We start from the raw sequence: 16,923 nt of genomic DNA, 5'->3' as shown, positions 1-16,923 counted from the left end.
TTCTCCACGCTGTGGCTTCAACTCAAGTCCGAAGATATCTGTTCATGTACTGTACTTCCAGAAACATTGTTAAATCATGTTTTTGAGGACCTTCGGAAGCCGAAGGCCCCCAACACCTAGTTGCCCGGAGCACCGCCGCGCGCCGCAGTCCGCAGACAAGGACACAAGGTGTCTGACAGTCTGAGCGCGCGAATCTGAGCAGAGTAGGTGTCTGAGCTGTCTGAGGGCGCTGCTAACCATGTGACCACGCCGCTGTCTGAGCGCGCCTGCGCGCCGATCTGAGCAGCCAAGCCACAACTCATCCTCATGAACGCTATGTATTGATTATTATATTTCTAGAATTTGTATCAATTTATTTTTAGGCTATTAAATTATATCTTGATTCTTGTGTCATTAAATATCAAATATGTTTTTTGTTTGGTTTAAAAAAATTTATAGTCTTAGTTTAATAGTCCTCTCTTGGATCAATCCTGGATCCGCCACTGCCTCTGCTTGTGTAGTAAACTGATTGTGGTGCTATAGAGGGTGGCATATCCACTGTAGAGGCATGCTGGGTCGACACTAGTTCACGGGCTCTATTAATAACCTGGCTCAAGAGCCTAGGCCCTAGTGGCCATAGGCCTACATCCGTTTATGGAAAGAAGTGGCTGGACATAGCTCTCGATCAGGAATGATTTATAGCATTTTTTTTAACTTGACGTCAAGATTTTGTTGCGTAAAGGTAGGACCATGTCGACACCACGTCAGCCCTACAGTGTCAGCGGATCACGTGACTCGGCGTTAGCACTAAGCGAAGGTCTAAAAACTTAAAAAAGAGCTAAAAATAAAGAAATTCGGACCTATCGCGCTCTCGACGCCCAGGGTCCACGGACTCCACGCCATCGCCGCCAACTGTGCGTGAGCGGCCGCCGCAAGAAAATACTTTGTTTTTTGCGCGCCCGATCTCTGACCGGGAGCGCCGGGAGTCGCCTCGCTACAAAAGATCGCGGACACGCGACTCTGGCCAGGGAGACGGACAAAAGGAGAGGCGTGGACACGGGACGCGAGGTAGACAGCGCCCGGCGTGACGTGGCGCGAGAGGGAGAGCGGAGAGGGGGGCTCACCAAACTGCAAAGTCTGTCTCCTGACTCCTCGCCGGCGTGCCGGATCTCCTGTCTCTCTCGCGGTCGGCGGCCGCATAGCCTCGTTCACTCGCACGACACAGGGCAGGGGGGCGATGGGCTGCGCGACGTCCAAGCAGTTCAGCAGGAGCGCGCCGGCGCACGCGGATCCGGCCGTGCTGGCGACCCAGACCTCATGTGAGCATCTCACCTCCCTCCCTCCCTCTCCCACCACCCCCTCCTCACCGCCGGCAACGACGGCGCCAATTGCGGGACGCTGACCCACGTCTGCTGCGGCTGTTGTGTTGCTTGTGTGGCATGGTAGTCACGGTGAACGAGGTGGAGGCGCTGTACGAGCTGTACAAGAAGCTGAGCTGCTCCATCGTCAAAGACGGGCTCATCCACAAGGTGGAGATCGACCGACGACCCATCTCGGTACATTCCCTGGTTTCTGATACTTAGATCGCGCCGCTAACGGGTTGGAGTCTGTGCTGTGTTGGTTTGGTCTGGTCGGTCAGGAGGAGTTCCAGCTCGCCTTGTTCAGGAACAGCAGGAGAGCGAACCTCTTTGCAGACAGGGTAAGCATCTCGTGCTCATTTTCGCTCTTACAGGACACAGGAGGAGGAAACTCAGTTCGTGTTTCGCCGTCACAGGTCTTCGATCTGTTCGATCTCAAGCGGAACGGAGTCATCGATTTCGAGGAGTTCGTGCGGTCGCTCAGTGTGTTCCACCCTAAAGCAGATACGTCGGAGAAGACGGCGTGTACGAACTGCATACCTCAATGTTCATTCATCATCTTCTTCTTCTCGTGCATTAGGCCATGTTTGCGACGAGGGATTTTTTCTCTCGCTAAAAATCCTGAGCTTCTCGCGTGAAATTCCTGTACGGTTCGGAATGGCCACACCGAGAAAGGACGGAGATGACATGTTTGATCTGGACTTTTCTCATCCTTTATGCAGTCGCTTTCAAGCTGTATGATCTGAGGGGAACAGGCTACATCGAGAAAGAAGAGGTGATCATTCATGCGTTCTCCTGTATATTTTCCAAAGAAAAAAAAAAGAACAACCAGAGCGCATGCCATTTAATGACTGCAAACCATAGTGACTGTGTGTTTTTTTAGATAATGGATCAAAATTCGGCTTTCGCCTCTTTCGAGGGTAAGGTCAAATTTACACAACTTAAAACAAATCCAACAACTCACAAAAACATGATAAAACTGTAAGCTTAAAAGAGGTAATAGCTTCCCTACTTCTCACCGACTCAAACTCACTTAAACATTATTTTATTACAACTCAATCATGTTTGAAAACCTCCAACCCTGATAATCAAAAAACTGCATGACCACCGACTCCAGATGACGATAAGCTTTTCTTAAAAAATCTGCTCTTTTTCACTTTTATGTAGCTGTGCCCGTAGTCTTAGCTAATGAGTACCTCTAACTAGAACCTGCAAATAAGTCAACATACGTAATTTATTAAATACTAAGTCATTTATACTTTTCCAAAAAGCTCAGCACAGTGTTAAGACACATGTAATAATCAGATTCTTAGTATTTAGATCCATCACGTCAACCAACTCCCAACCATAATGCCTGTGTACACTGCACTTGTTCGATTCTAATATAAAACAGTAACTTTGTTCTTGAGAAGCAGCTCAGAGAGATGGTCTTGGCGCTGCTTGATGAGTCCGACCTCTGCCTTTCAGACAGCACCGTCGAGACGATCGTCGATAACGTAACTGATACACTGCTACTCTCCGCTAGTCATCAGGTGCTTGTTTGCAAAGATCCCGTCTCCGTTCTAACTCGTATCATATCGTGCTGCTCTGTTCGCGTTGGAGTGCAGACGTTCAGCCAAGCGGACTCGAACGGAGATGGCAGGATAGATCCTGAAGAATGGGAGGAGTTCGTGAAGAAGAACCCGGCAACGTTAAGGAACATGACTCTCCCCTATCTGCAGTGCGTAGCGTAGCGCATGTCCTTTCCTTTCCTTTCCAAGTGATCTTTCCTTCCCAAAGAAAAAAAAAGTTCTGACTACTTTTGAAATTCCTGTTGATTGTTCAGGGACATCACCATGTCATTTCCGAGCTTCATAATGCGTTCAGAAGCCAGTGACTGAAATGTTTGCGTACATCTGCGTGTAAGGAAGCACCGTTCCATCAGCTCTGCTGTTTGTTGGAGCCTACAGCTTAGTCCATGGCACGAGGCACCGGAGAAAGTTCAGAATGTAGCAGCAACGGCCAGCAGAGTGCATGAGGGTTGCTGCCATAGCTGCAGGCTGCAGCCAAACAAAATGATGACCAAAGATTCATCTAGTGTCAGCTTCAGGGTTCAGATGGTATACCAGCCAACAATTTTCTTTCTCGGTATCTAAACACCGTGGATGTTGCGTTTAAAAAAATTGTTGCAGAGGATCAACAAGTCTGTTCATCGAAGCAGTGCCTGAGTTTAGAATCAGAAGCTAACTGTCTATTGCTGAGATGCTTTCGTCTAAATCTTGCGTGTAGTTGTAACTGCAAGGAAAGAATAACTTGTGGAGAGTTGGATTTGTTGATGAACCTTAGTAGTTCTTGACTTGGTTAGTTGTTTCCACATTTCTTCGCAGTGCCAGTGCGTGCACTTGTAACTTGCAAATTCTTCTCAATCCACCCCTAATCGAAGGGTGGATCCAGTTCCGCATGTAATGAGGCAATATCATCAATAGTTTATGCTTCGTTTATCGCATGTTATGAGGCAAGCTATGTGGCTTAAGAAACTTGTACCTTGTTTAAAAGTGGTACATAACTTAAACAAAAACTACTGTGATAATGAATTGATGATATGGACATAAAGTATTCTAAAGGGAAAAGGCTTTGATCAAACAATTAAACTTGAGAATATAATGACAAATCAAATGTTTGTGCATCGTCTCATTAAAGGATTTCCACCTACCGTGTTGAGAAAACACGTAGCCAGCATATGTTTAATGGAGTACATATGATTCTGAATTAAGAGGACATTGATGCAACCATGCATCTCCCTTAAGAATAAGTTCTCTGCTTTGAAGTAGAAAGATGTACCATAGTCATTAAGTTTAGTAGGACATAACTGGTTGTTGTAACGTCTTGATCTCGATAAACTAATCTATTAAGGAGTAAGAGATTATATGAGCTAAGAAATAAAGCAGTGAAGATACTAAGTTGAGTGTAAGCGAGTAAGGATGAGATTAATGAGATGTTGGGTTGATCTTATTTAGACTCGGTCGAAGGACTGAGCCGCATTCCTCTTGTCCGGTTCAAGGTGCAGATCCACATTAGTTACGGCCTCCCTTCACACCGTTGAATTTATATTTTCTCAAAGAAAAATGAACACAGATTTCATGAAAATTTCTTAGGAAAATGTGGTTCCCAAATTAGTCTTAAACCAACGTTTATCATACCGTACCTACTCGTCCTAACAACGTAACTACACAAACACACATTCGATTTGCACTAGCGTGGTGGCTACCACCACCGCACCGCTACAGTGACCTCCGGAGTTTTCCAACGATTTACACATTCAATTTTGAAGATATATTAATGAGTTCTTTATTTTCCCGTGGCTAGGATATATTACGTGCTGAAATACTATAGAGTCTAACATTCTGCACCAGTGGCATTGATACTGCAAGCTTCCGCGCATGCGCCCATGCATGGTGGCCATTGTCCTTGGCAAGCGCATCAAAGAGGTAACACATGAATATGTATGTTTTTTTTTGTAACTTGTAAGAGCTTAATTACATTTCGCTCAGGATCGCTATATTGTACTCAAGACTTCAATACCCTAGTCTGTATTTAGTTTATTCCAAAATAAATTTCAGAAGCCACTAATTTGACTTCTCTGCTAAGAGCAACTCCAATAGTTCTCTAAATAACTCTCTAAATCTTAAATTTAAGAAGTGAACAGAAAAATGCTTCTCCAATGGTTCTCTAAATAGACTTGCTAAATTTACTTAGTTGCTATTCAACTCTATTTACTCTCCACATTTAGCAACTCGGTAGGAACTCCCTAAATACAGTTGACGTCAATTTCTTCACACTAGCGTGATTATTTTTACCTTTTCCATACAGTGAGATAACCAGTTATAACACTCTTTTTTCATTTTCTAGCATAATGAGGTAGCTAGGTCAAACACGTATGACGCAAGTTTCTCCTTCACCGTCGAACCTAACTTTCTCATAGGTTGCGTCACCGGACCACCACTCATCCATAATTCATATCGGCCGACCTTTTTTCTTCCGCCCTCATATCCTCTGCTCTCAACCTTATTATCAGGCAGATCTCATAGGGACAGGGCCGCTAAAGCTAGATTCAAAATCGAACTACTTCCTAAATATGAGCAACTATTGGAGACTAAGTTATTTTTTACTTCCAATAGCTATTTAGCAACTTGCTAAACATGATTTTAACAAGCTATTTTTTAGAGAACTACTGGAGTTGCTCTAAGTCTTTCACAAAACACGTGTGCATGCTCACACACGTTCTAAAGAAGGAAGGAACTAACGGGACAGGAACATTTCGGTCGCCAAAAATGAGGAGGAAACAATCTTACTCCGCTCCGATCCCGATCTCGGCACACCTCCAGTGAGTCTCCGAACTTTTCCTATGCACATCGACATCTATAAACAAGCGAACGAAGTATCACCCGCAACAAGCAAAACCATCACGGCGGATCGAGAACGAACGAGCGCACCGATCGACTGACGCGCTCAACGCGTGTGCTGCTAGCCTGCTACCAACGGCGACGCGCGGCGACGGCACCTCTGGTGGCCAAGGGGATATCTATCGGAGACGACGCCTTCAAAGGCCCGCCGCGCCCTTCACGTTTACCGCAGAAAACAGCGGCCTCCTCTATACGACGACGACGACGCCACAAAAACTCCGCCGCGCCGTCGTTGGCGGCGGCGTCGTCCGGCCACAGCACGTCCGCCTCCAGGAACTCCTCCGTCGCGTCGCCGAGCTCGAGCCCGGCGGCAGAAAGGAAGGAGCCGCCGCCGCCATCGTCAGACCAGTCGGACGACAGCGGGGGGGCGGGCTCGGAGCTCGTCGTCGAGCTCGCGCTGCACGACGCAGCTGGCTCGCTGAACGGTTCGCACGAGAAGTCGGTGACGACGGCGGCATCGTACTCGTACAGCTCGGGAGCCGACGACGACGCTAGTAGTAGTAGTAGGTCGTAGCTGCTGTCCTCCTCCGGCGACGGCGTGTCTGGCCATGGCCACAGGACGTCGGCTTCTTGAAATTCCAATTCCTCCATCCGCCTCGATCGCATCGCAGCTGTGGTCTCTTGCTACGCGAGAAGCTGGAGCATTTTATGTCTGGGAGAGAGAACCCGCGGCGGACGGGGAGCTGCTCTGGGCCTCTAGCTGGCGCCCCCCCTGACGTGACGTACGGGACACTCTTCGCTCCGGTTCATTTCCACCCAGTTAATATCCACCCGCTCTTGCAAACTGGCAAGGCAAATCCTGTGACGATCCGTGGTTGTTAATAACGTGAGTTTTGCACTTAACTATGTGCAGTTTATGATAATTCAGAAATGTCAGCTAGCGTCAGTGAAAAAGATTCGGCGAAATTTCGAGGGAGTCATTAAGCTACCGCCGGGACTTTGGACCTGGGGTGTTCTTTGTTTACAAGAATCGTTTTAGTATAATACTTATAAAAAAAACAATAGCCGGGCGGGATGAGCTCGACTGGCGGAGCTGGGCAGGGTGCGATTATCAAGTGACGCAAGCGAGCGCATAAGAAATACTGCATTGCTGAAATGGATATGCAATCATGAAGGCCCGTGGCTTGTCTGACCAAGTAATGCAGGAATGCGGTTGGGATTGGCGAGGAGCCCCACCCATGAAGCCATCTAATCCAAGCATCAGCTCCCATGATTGAGATGGCACATTGCTTGCATGAGCTGCGTTAGTATAATGGTAGTGGTAGCTTTCTCAGATCCTGTTGCAAGTTTGATTCCGTCAGGGCCTGCACTGCAATCCCCGCCCAGCCTGCCTCACGTCGCTCCAAACCTCCTTTCAACATCACCTTCTCTAAGCATGCATCCAGACAAGATTCTAGTGTCTCATAACTACTAGTAATAAATAGGTAAATTCTTTTGTCGTGTTATGTGCTGTTAGTTACTGAGATAAAAAAGAATATGAGATGTCTCATGGCGCAGGCGTATTTCAGATGTGAACAATACCAACCAGTTCAAAAGCGCATCTCAAAAAATTTGTAATGAGAAATAAAAAAAGCCGTCGATTGTGTACCAGAAGCAACGAAACTATCTAAATCTAAACTAATTTTATCCTTTTCCATTTGCTCCACCCTCTCGCAGTTTTATCACGAGCATAAATTTTGTACAGGATTGTACAACACGCTGGGTGTAACTCCGTCGCGCATTTGAGGAATGAATGGGTTTTTCCCCTCTCCAGTGTGCTTGTCTGGCAAAGCACGGAGGCTCCAATCTATTTACTGCCTATCCAAGAACATGTAATCAGCACAGCTGGACTGGAAGCCAGCTGTTTCCGTTGCCAACTCTTTGAGGAAGGAGACGACCTCCTCTGACGAACTCAGCAGGTAACGGGCGTTGGACCGCTTCCTTCCGACGGCGCAGGAGAAGTAGTTCTCGGCCTTGAGATCGAGGACCGAGGACCCTTCGCGCCAGTCGTGGTTGCTGCTAGTGCTGCTGTGACTTGATGAGGACGACCTCTCGGATGCAGCCTGCTGCGCCTTCTGTGGCCTGGACTGCGGGTTCCTTGAATTGCTTCTGCCATTCGATGCCGGCCTTCCATTTGGCCTCCGGTCAAGTGATGCTGACCCACCCTCTGGTTTTACTTTGGATTCAGAAGGGTATTCGGGATCAAAAAAGACATAGATGTCCTCATCCTGAAACACCATGAAGCAGATGTTACCAAGCAAGACCAAAGTTGAAAAGAATAGGCACAGAACTCGTAAATCAAGAATCATCAGTATAGTATAGTAGTACATAAATAAACTTAAATAAGAATTTCTACAGTATGTACTTAAAAATGACATTATTCTTTTGAACCAACAGATAGGCGATATTCAAAGTGTTTAACAATAGGAAGGAAACATGTGGAATGCATACAGAGAACTCAATTTTGCAGAATTGCCATCTGCATGCATATATCAAATTTGCTCGGAAGGATATCCATAGAGACTCGCAGTCTATTCATTCTGATCACTAGACTCATTTTGCATTGTCGGATTAGAAGATTGATTAGGATGCTTCCATCAGTGAGTATTTTCATTAACGTAACAATATCAAACTTAATATTTTATATGAAGAGTTACGGCTCTCCTTAAGACAACTTATCCTAACAATGATTTGAAAATAAGGGTAACAAGGTATTTACAGTTTTACCATAGTTACGGCTCTCCTTAAGATACAGTTCCCACCTTCCCATTGAAAGTTGGACTTTGATCCATTCATATTTCAAGTTTCACATAAAAAAGTTTTTTTTCTTCTGATGTAAATGGCAAGAGCTCTGCCTTGCAATTAACGGGAAAGTGTTTTATATACAAGATTTTCACATGAAAAATAAACCATGAATATCTGATTTTTCTATTTATTAAGTCCACATGCTTCTCCTTGGTATTAAAAACAAATGCATTTTGAATGTTCTAAATCTAAACCCTTTCATTTCTTCATTCATAAGTTTTTTTTATCCTATCTACAGAACTAAAACCAGATCAGAGCAAGAACGTGAAGCATTGGCAAATTACCTTCCCAAGGAAATGCCCTATACACAGGACATAATCAATTGGAGTAATCATGTTTTCGCTGTGAACTATCTCCCCTAAAATACGATCAATTGCAGCACCCTACAGAAAGAAGACAAATGATCTGTAAAACCTCAAATAGGCTAACATGGAGAGAACCATCTACCATCATACAGCACCACTGACCTTTGTAACTCCAACAGACCGGACTTCAACTGACCGACTCCCTTGAACAACATCAACAGCTGCATTTGAGATCGGGCCTGTCCACAAGTGCTGCAGCATATCTCTTGCTTGTAGCCTTCCAAATTCAACATCTTTGAAATAGGTGGAAATAAAATGTTACTGCACGGACCTTCTTTAAAAAGAATGCTCGGAAGATCAACACTTACCAGCATACTTGTAGTTCCACACAAATGATGTTTCACGATGTTCAAAATGGGATCTTGGGGTTCTTTCTGTAAAGTATTCGAAAACATGCTGGAGAAAAAAAAATATCAGAAGCTTGATATTAATTGACGCAACAGAACATTATTCACGAAAAAGACGCACCTTTACGCTGTCTACCCAATCCATGTTCAGATGCTCAGGCATTGTTGTCATCCATTCTCCATAAGTCGGGCGTAAAAACATCCCATGCTCTGCTGCCAACCACATTTTGAATTCTCCAAAATTCTGTGCACATGAAGAGATATGTTGGTTCTAATGGAAAATATAAAGGTCAATCGATCAAAGTATCAAACCTAAAATAACAAAAGTTTTCTCTGAGTATTACTTCATCAAGAACACTCCTGTCACTGCCACTAAGAACAATAACTGTAGTGCGCTCATCCTCACAGAGGGCTCCCAGAGGACCCTTTAAGTCAGGATGCAACTTGAGTTCCATTTCCTTGATTTGGTCACCACCCCTTCTCCCGGAGGATTCGACTGGCTCAGTCAATGTTGAATTGAAACCCTACATCCAGTCATGTATAAATAACAGGAACAGTTGAGGTCGTTACTGTCAAATAACTGTGACTCGTCAAGTAGTAGAAAGTGCAAGTGTCCTGAAAGCCTTATGGAATTTAGATAGTGAAAATTTTACTGGATTGCTATAGCGATGTAAAAATCACTGGAAATTTCATATGCCACAAATGTGTCATTATGATCTAGTCTAGCAGAAAATGTGAGGCAACGACCAGAGAGAAGGCAGTAGCTGTGGAAGAGCAAAAGATGCGACTGTTAAAAGTGTTTCTGCAGAGAGTTAAGTTGCTACCAGATACAAGTGAGCCATTTTTTTATTAGAACGCCCATGATGAAAAAAAAAACTCCACAACTATCAAGTATGCAATAAGAAATATAGTATTACCAATATGAGCAGACGATTTTTAGAGCGCAAATATTGCTGGATTGCCGTTTGACCAGGAAGACCAGGAGGAACTTGTCTTGTCCTCAGTAGAGCTTCAGCAACCGTGTCATTTAGCTCACTACGTGAAAGAGAAAAGGATAATCATCAGAAAACTTGAGTGGCAAACAAATGTACTGAATGACAAGCTGGGCTACTGGAAATGAGAAACTTACAATACAAAAGTTTCAGCCCAATCTTGAGCCGTGTGAGTTGTGACATGAGCATAGTTGTGTCTGTGTCGTTTCTCTCTCTCGTCGGATGGCATCGTTAAAGCATGATGTATTGAGTCTGCAACCTCTGTAATATTCCAAGGGTTTACTAGAATGGCGCCAGCTCCAAGGGATTGTGCTGCCCCAGCAAACTGAAATTGCAGTAATATCAAAAATAAATAAATAAAACATACCCCCCCCCCCAAAAATATGCGTGTGCGTGTATTCAGTCAGCTACCTCACTAAGTATCAGAACTCCTTTCTTAGACCCTTGGCATGCAACATACTCGTAGCTCACAAGGTTCATCCCATCTCTCAGTGATGTTACAAGAGCAACATCTGAACAAAAACAGTGAAAATTAACATAGGCATGAATTCCATTAAAACAATGGTGTAAATCAGGTATATTGAAGTGCAAAAAAAATCTGCCCAAATGTCAGTATAAATAGAATTTTAATGATTACCAGTGACTGCATAAAGAGCACATAAGGCGTGGAAATCAAGAGACCGGTCCTGCAAGGAACACACCGTTTCAAATTATTGTAAAGAAAATGCATCAAAGCTCTTTTTATGCAAGGTGTTAAAAATTGATACTTATACTTATTCGTAATACTTAGAAAAGCAAATCAGATAGTATCAGTTCTACAAAATAGAACCTTACAAACGGGTAGTGCCTTCGCAGCAGCAGATGTAGGATAACACTTAAGAAAAATTAGGGCCTAAGACAGATATGGAGGCAGCGATGGGAAGTGTGAAAGCTACCAAATGATGAATAGGGACAGCAGTCAGCGTTCCGAATCGACCATTTATGCGCCCAACAATTTCATGCACTTGGCTCGTGAGCTTTTGATCTGCAGATAATATTGACTTTCAGTGATAAAAAACGATCATGTTGAACTTACAGAACAGATAAATAGCAGTATGGAACAAAACCAGCAAAAATCTGTTGTAAAGCAATAAGTTAATTAATTTCTCCCAAAGCAAGGTTCTCAAAAGAGAGTGATGCTATGTGAATGTGATACATGGCACACCTAGCAAAAGTGATTACTGATTACTAAGACTTATTTCTTACAAATAATAACCGACCACAAACAAATGTGGCCATGTGGGTTTGTTAAGTTGTACACAACCTAAAAATTTGTACAAGTATGCATGAAACACAAATATAGAAACATTCGTTAGCATAAAAACAATAGTGTTTTTTTGCACGCAGCATACAAAGTGGTTCCTCTGGTCAAAAACTGTTTTGGATATCCAGAAAGGTTTCGGTGGAAGCTAATAAAAATGTAATATGTGGACACGTTTATTTTTTAGAGAAATATAGTAGAATAAGCAGATACTCTAGGACCACACTTATTTTTCATATAATAAAGGGAACATATCATTATGCATGTAACACAATGTAATTTAACCACTAATCTAGCACAGTAGCCCTATGCGAGTCGCTGAAAATCCCCTTGTGAGGACAACACACCATCCCCAAGAGTCAAAACATTTTAAGCATACGGAATCTTTCAGAACTCTAATGTCTGCACTAATTGGATTACTAGAGCTAACGATTCAGTATGTGAAAGTTGAGTGAGCTCTTTACAAAATAAAGAATGTGGTAGAGTTAAATAATGCAGTAGAATTATCTGTCTCATTATGCAGAGGAGTAAACATGGTTATTGTACAACCGAAGCTTTAAATAAAATGTAATAAATACCCAAATAAAGCCTCCTGTGACAATAATATAATTTCATTGCAGCTGACTTGAAAAGAGAATTTTATTTCAGATAAAAATATCAATCTGTAAATTAAGAATTCATGCAAGTAAGCAAATCATATTTCTGGCCCTTCTATGCTGCACACATGCTTGCAGACTTGCATTAAGTATTAGCAAATGAAGGGAGAACACAGAAAGCGTTCATACACTCAGGGACGTCAGTTCTTGTTGGCACAGCAATCTGCAGTAGAACAACTTTGTCGTTCCAATCTGGATTTTCCTCAAGAAACTTTTCAAAGGCCAGAATCTTTTGTGGAATTCCCTTAATCATGTCAAGTCGATCAACACCAAGCATTACCTATCACATTAACAAAGAACACAAAACTATATGAAGGAACAATAATATATTCAATGTCAGCAAAAAGATAAAATTCAAAGTTAAAGGAGTTACAGAAGTAACAATAACGTGCATGAAGGGGGGAAAGGAAAAAAATAATGATGGCTAAAGAATGAAGAGAAGTAGCAACTGATGAGTACTTAAAACTACTAAAACATACAAGGTAGACCTAAGCGGAATAAAAGAAAAAGCAGTAGCAGTATCCCGTCACCAAGAGAGACGATGATCAGCTAGCATTAGATTAGAAAAAAAAATATGACTTCCATGTCATTCAGCACCCACAGGCCACAGTACTGTAAAGTGCATGATATGTTAAACTTATGAATACATAATACATTAGGGAGCACAGCAGAAATACTGCTGTTTATCAATATAAAATGCAGAGAAATATAGTATCACAATACCAATCAGCTATAACCACAGTCCACAATTATTGACCAGCTACTTTTTTCAGTGCAGTTATTTAGATACTCTGCAAGGTCTTTGATGCATATCTTTGGCCGCTAATAACTTCCAGAACAGATTCTTAGAGTCCTTCAAATATATTATATTTTGCAAGTGTTTATCTATACCCTACATGTCTCCTGCAAAGTTAATGATGTTTAGTTTTATGTTTGACCAAATATTGTCATAAGCGACATGTTTTTGAGACCAGAGGTAGTATAAAGCTTCAGACTGATATGGTATTTAATCTTCAGAGGTAAACAGTTTTGAATTTTCATTATTGTCACCTAGAAGCAAACTGCAATAATTCAAATGTTCAGAAATGTTCTCTTATTCTTGTATTCTTGGGTCCCATGCACAACAAATCCTTATCCTAATACCAAGTCATGACCAGAGATACCATTTTGAATTTATCAAAGGATTACCGTGAATTCCTCATGATTGCCAACAATATCAAACACTCGAAAGACCATATTAAAAAAATGGATACAGATCTTTCCATGCAACCTAAATATATAGATGAACTTGTTTTCTATCTGATTTCTTCCAATAATTGATTTTGAGTTTGTTCTAGAGTAAATAAAGGGCATGTGTTTTCATACCTTTCGACCGGCAAAACGTTGTGTCAGTTCATTGATGTGCCTTTTTACTGCCGGAAGCTCCAATGCTCGCTTGAAACGATCAGAGTCTATCCCAATAGGAAACTGAAGATTTCAGCCAAGTGAATGAAAAGAATCATTCACTCATTTCGAAAATACATTTTGGATAACATGACAAAGAAATGTGCGGAAATAAGGTTACTATACACTTTAAGTATGTGGCTCATAAAAGCATCAGTTTTGAGTTTTACCGCTGCAACCCTGGTTAGTCTTCCTTGATCTTCCACGCCCTCAGGGGTGCCCTCAAGTCCAAGTATTCTAGTGCAAGCACTCACAAAATGCCTCGCATAGTCGTAAGTATGGAATCTGAAGAAAATTAAGAAGAGCACTATGAAATAACTCACAGAAATGAAACTGATGATTTCATACAGCATGGCCTGTTTTTTTTTATCTTAGTCCTTCTAGAATAAATTTCATAAAAAAAATACAGAAAACTAAGAACAGACCCAGTGCCAGTGGCTTCCACATAAGGGTATGTTCAGTTTATCCCATAATCACGGGGATTGAGAGTGATTGAAAGGGATTGGAGAGGATTTTGACTTGTGGAGGATTTGATCCCCTCAATCCTCATGGATTTATAGAAAACGAACAGGGCCTAAGTGGGATCTGAGAAAGAAATAAGCCGAGACAAGCCTGACTCACAAAAAACTATAAGTTACTAAATAGGTTTAGGACTTTGAATCTAAAGCAAATTTCATGCATAGGTCAGGTCAGTTCATACTAAAAAAATACACCACCAAAACTGCGGATCAAATACATGCCTACCATGATAGCAATACGTCACAGAAACATAACAAAAGCATCACAACCTATAGTATCACTTTCTCTGTTATGCAGTGAATGAACTGGCAAGCAATCCTTTTCACGTTGTCAAATTAGAACCTTCAGTTCCATCTGATTTCATAGTCTAAAACTTTGTTGGGAGGTTATAAATATACTAGCACTTGGCTGTCAGACCCCCAAAAAACGATGAACTATACACTGATGACTAATCAGAGAGTAACTTTATAGTGGTAAAGGAAAAACTCAATTACACCAATTTTTTCAGACGTTGGGAGTTGGGTTGGGACTTACATGCACAAAAAGCATAATCAAAGTAGTAAAGTTACTTTAAGAAAATCAAGAATAAAAAGGACACTCAGTTAAAGTCCTCAGGTTTAAATCAAATTCAACATGAAGCGAACACAAATAGGTGTGCTTACCCAACTAAATCAGCACATAGCACCGACCGAAGCAGCTCCAAGCGGGACGGAAGTGTCCGGTAAATCTCTGATGACGGGAATGGTGTGTGCAGGAACCACCCGACCTTCATATTGATGTCATGGTCCTTGAGGCACTTGGGCAGGAACATGAGGTGGTAGTCATGACACCAGATTACATCCCCCTCCTGGTAGTGCTGGTACACGACATCAGCGAACATCTGGTTAGCACGCTTATACGCGTCGAACTGCGACTCAAAGTTCCTCGTTGTTGCCAGCCTGTCCTCCTGTGGCAGTCCTAGATAGTGGAACAGCGGCCACAGGATGTTGTTGCAGTACCCATTGTAGTACTGGTGCACAATCTCCTCGTCCAGGAACACCGGTATGCACCTCTTCGAAGTTGAAAGCAATCCACAAAAAAAATTGCCTCAAATCATCAGGGCGAAGACACAGAGTCACTGTTCTATTGAGCCAGACGCCATGGAAATTGCAACCAACCTTCTCCGCAAGAGCTTTGGTGAGGGCTCGCTGGCCAATCTCATCTGGTACGTTGACACCCGCCCAGCCAATCCATTTCGCGTCGACGTCCTTCACGCCTTGAGCAACAGAAAAAAAAAATCATATGAGCTAAGGTACTAGCTAGCTGGTACTGTTAGGGGACGCAGAACTCCATTGCATGCATCTCCAGGTGCAGGCCACATCGCATTTGGGAGGAGATAAAATCTCGGGATTACCAAGTAGGGCGCTCACGAGGCCGCCGGCGCTGATCTCAAGCGACCAGTGGTCCTCGCCGCGGCGGTTGGCGGACACAGGCAGGCGGTTGGCCACGACGAGGAGGCGCTGCTTCATGCCGCGGAGACCGAGGCGGCGGAAACCGCTGCGGGAGCCGGCGAGCGGCGGTCGCGCGGCGTGCCCTGCGGCCGCGCCGCCGGCGTCCTCCATGTTGGCCGGTGACGCACGTCCAGGCGAGTGGACACCATCGAGCGCGAAGGCCCCCGCCGAAGCGGAGGCCGCCTCGGCGGCGTCGGTATCCATCGCGTCCGACGCGAAGACGTCGTAGCGGCGGCCGTGCTCACCGACCGCTCGCTCGGCGCGGATCGGGGAGCCCGCGGTGCCGCTGTCGCCGACAAAGGGCGATGAGGTTGGCATCGCCGCCGCTTCGCCCCGTGTGTGCAGTTGCCGCCGCGCCCCCGGCCTGCAGCATTCGGCGGACGCGCGTGGTGAGCGTCTGAGCGACGACGACGAGGCGGCAACAGGCGCACCCAAGCAGGCCCATCACGCAGGGAGGCGGGTTTCGGAAGCGGAAGACGGAGGAGCGACTCACCCGATCCCGAGTCGCCGCCTCTCTCCGATCGATCGCCCGGCACGTCTGGGAACCCGAGCCCTTCCGCTTGAGCCTGGCAACAGCTGTGGCGGCTGGCTCGTTCGCAATGGGAGCGGGGCAGTGATTCGAATCACGAGACGAGGAGGTGGCGAGGGGTTCGGAAGGGGAGGAACATCGGCAGCAGAGCTGCTACGGCATGCAAACGCAACATGCAAAACGGGCCGCCACGCCTCGAACTCGGACGCTTGTTTGCGAGCACACGAGTGGTACGCAGGTGGGATGGAGGGATTGGGGCTTTTTATCGGAGGGACTCGCAAGGTTTTTGCGTTACAGCTATAGGCTGCCTCTGCCCATGGCCTTATTGGCTTTGAGTTATGTCCATGGCCTCTTTGGCTCCGCTTAAACATTTTTCTAGACAGCTATTACCAGTGAGTGCTCCTAAAAGGTTGATTAATGAAGAACCTGCTTATACGGAAAGTTTAGGGACCGTTTGGCAAAGCTCACACAGCTCTGCTGAGCCAAACTATAAAAATCTAAACTGCTCCATGTTAGGAGTGGAGTGAATCTAGTTTCTACTTTGAACTAAAAAGTGTGAGCCAAAAAAAATTTGCCTCCCACCACTCTCAACCTTCTTCTCACTCTTTAACCCCTAGAAATTATTTCACAGCCTATTTGTCAAACGGTTTTCGTCAAATAGATTCATTTTTTGTAGAGAATCACTCGGAAGCACTCTATTAGATAATCAGCTCTCAAAG

The 16,923-nt window shown here is 44.2% G+C and overlaps 2 protein-coding genes across 3 annotated transcripts; one reads left to right on the top strand and one right to left on the bottom strand.

Annotated features, from left to right (window-relative positions):
- Nucleotides 1-996: 996 nt before the first annotated feature.
- LOC100283705 (uncharacterized) lies at nucleotides 997-3,822 on the top strand. 2 transcript variants are annotated; one of them, NM_001156604.2, is made up of 8 exons: nucleotides 1,006-1,298; nucleotides 1,426-1,508; nucleotides 1,619-1,678; nucleotides 1,754-1,862; nucleotides 2,060-2,112; nucleotides 2,753-2,833; nucleotides 2,945-3,057; nucleotides 3,163-3,822. In NM_001156604.2, the coding sequence occupies exons 1-8, from the start codon at nucleotides 1,217-1,219 to the stop codon at nucleotides 3,215-3,217; spliced, it is 636 nt and encodes a 211-aa protein (NP_001150076.1). In that variant the 5' UTR covers nucleotides 1,006-1,216; the 3' UTR covers nucleotides 3,218-3,822. The 2 variants fall into 2 exon arrangements, with proteins under 2 accessions (XP_023156055.1, NP_001150076.1); XM_023300287.2 differs by lacking the exon at nucleotides 1,619-1,678 and having other exon boundaries at nucleotides 997-1,298; nucleotides 1,426-1,535; nucleotides 1,712-1,862.
- Nucleotides 3,823-7,266: 3,444 nt separating this feature from the next.
- Nucleotides 7,267-16,440, bottom strand: LOC100381759 (uncharacterized). Its single transcript, NM_001366757.1, has 18 exons — nucleotides 16,169-16,440; nucleotides 15,579-16,039; nucleotides 15,343-15,440; nucleotides 14,848-15,236; nucleotides 13,837-13,951; nucleotides 13,589-13,690; nucleotides 12,353-12,503; nucleotides 11,203-11,291; nucleotides 10,905-10,953; nucleotides 10,679-10,779; nucleotides 10,405-10,592; nucleotides 10,193-10,310; nucleotides 9,620-9,799; nucleotides 9,397-9,519; nucleotides 9,237-9,324; nucleotides 9,031-9,161; nucleotides 8,848-8,946; nucleotides 7,267-7,986 (listed from the first exon to the last, which is right to left on the bottom strand). Exons 2-18 carry the CDS (start codon nucleotides 15,991-15,993, stop codon nucleotides 7,570-7,572), a joined length of 2,853 nt encoding a protein of 950 aa, NP_001353686.1. The 5' UTR covers nucleotides 15,994-16,039; nucleotides 16,169-16,440; the 3' UTR covers nucleotides 7,267-7,569.
- Between the last annotated feature and the right edge of the window lie 483 nt (nucleotides 16,441-16,923).

Source organism: Zea mays, chromosome 6 (assembly GCF_902167145.1).
Source record: "Zea mays cultivar B73 chromosome 6, Zm-B73-REFERENCE-NAM-5.0, whole genome shotgun sequence".
Lineage (NCBI taxonomy): Eukaryota > Viridiplantae > Streptophyta > Magnoliopsida > Poales > Poaceae > Zea > Zea mays.
Note: the sequence above shows the minus strand (reverse complement) of the source record. Positions and strands in the feature narration are given on the sequence as shown.

What these genes read in the sequence shown, in the direction of transcription:
- LOC100283705 (XM_023300287.2), top strand. Translation starts at nt 1,217, where the DNA reads ATGGGCTGCGCGACGTCCAAGCAGTTCAGCAGGAGCGCGCCGGCGCAC. An exon ending in GCTGGCGACCCAGACCTCAT is followed by an intron (nt 1,299 to 1,425) that starts GTGAGCATCTCA and finishes GTGGCATGGTAG; the next exon opens with TCACGGTGAACGAGGTGGAG. An exon ending in TCGACCGACGACCCATCTCG is followed by an intron (nt 1,536 to 1,711) that starts GTACATTCCCTG and finishes TCGCTCTTACAG; the next exon opens with GACACAGGAGGAGGAAACTC.
- LOC100381759 (NM_001366757.1), bottom strand. Translation starts at nt 15,993, where the DNA reads ATGCCAACCTCATCGCCCTTTGTCGGCGACAGCGGCACCGCGGGCTCC. An exon ending in TGGGCTGAAACTTTTGTATT is followed by an intron (nt 10,311 to 10,404) that starts GTAAGTTTCTCA and finishes TCTTTCACGTAG; the next exon opens with TGAGCTAAATGACACGGTTG. An exon ending in ATTGGGTAGACAGCGTAAAG is followed by an intron (nt 9,325 to 9,396) that starts GTGCGTCTTTTT and finishes TTTTTTCTCCAG; the next exon opens with CATGTTTTCGAATACTTTAC.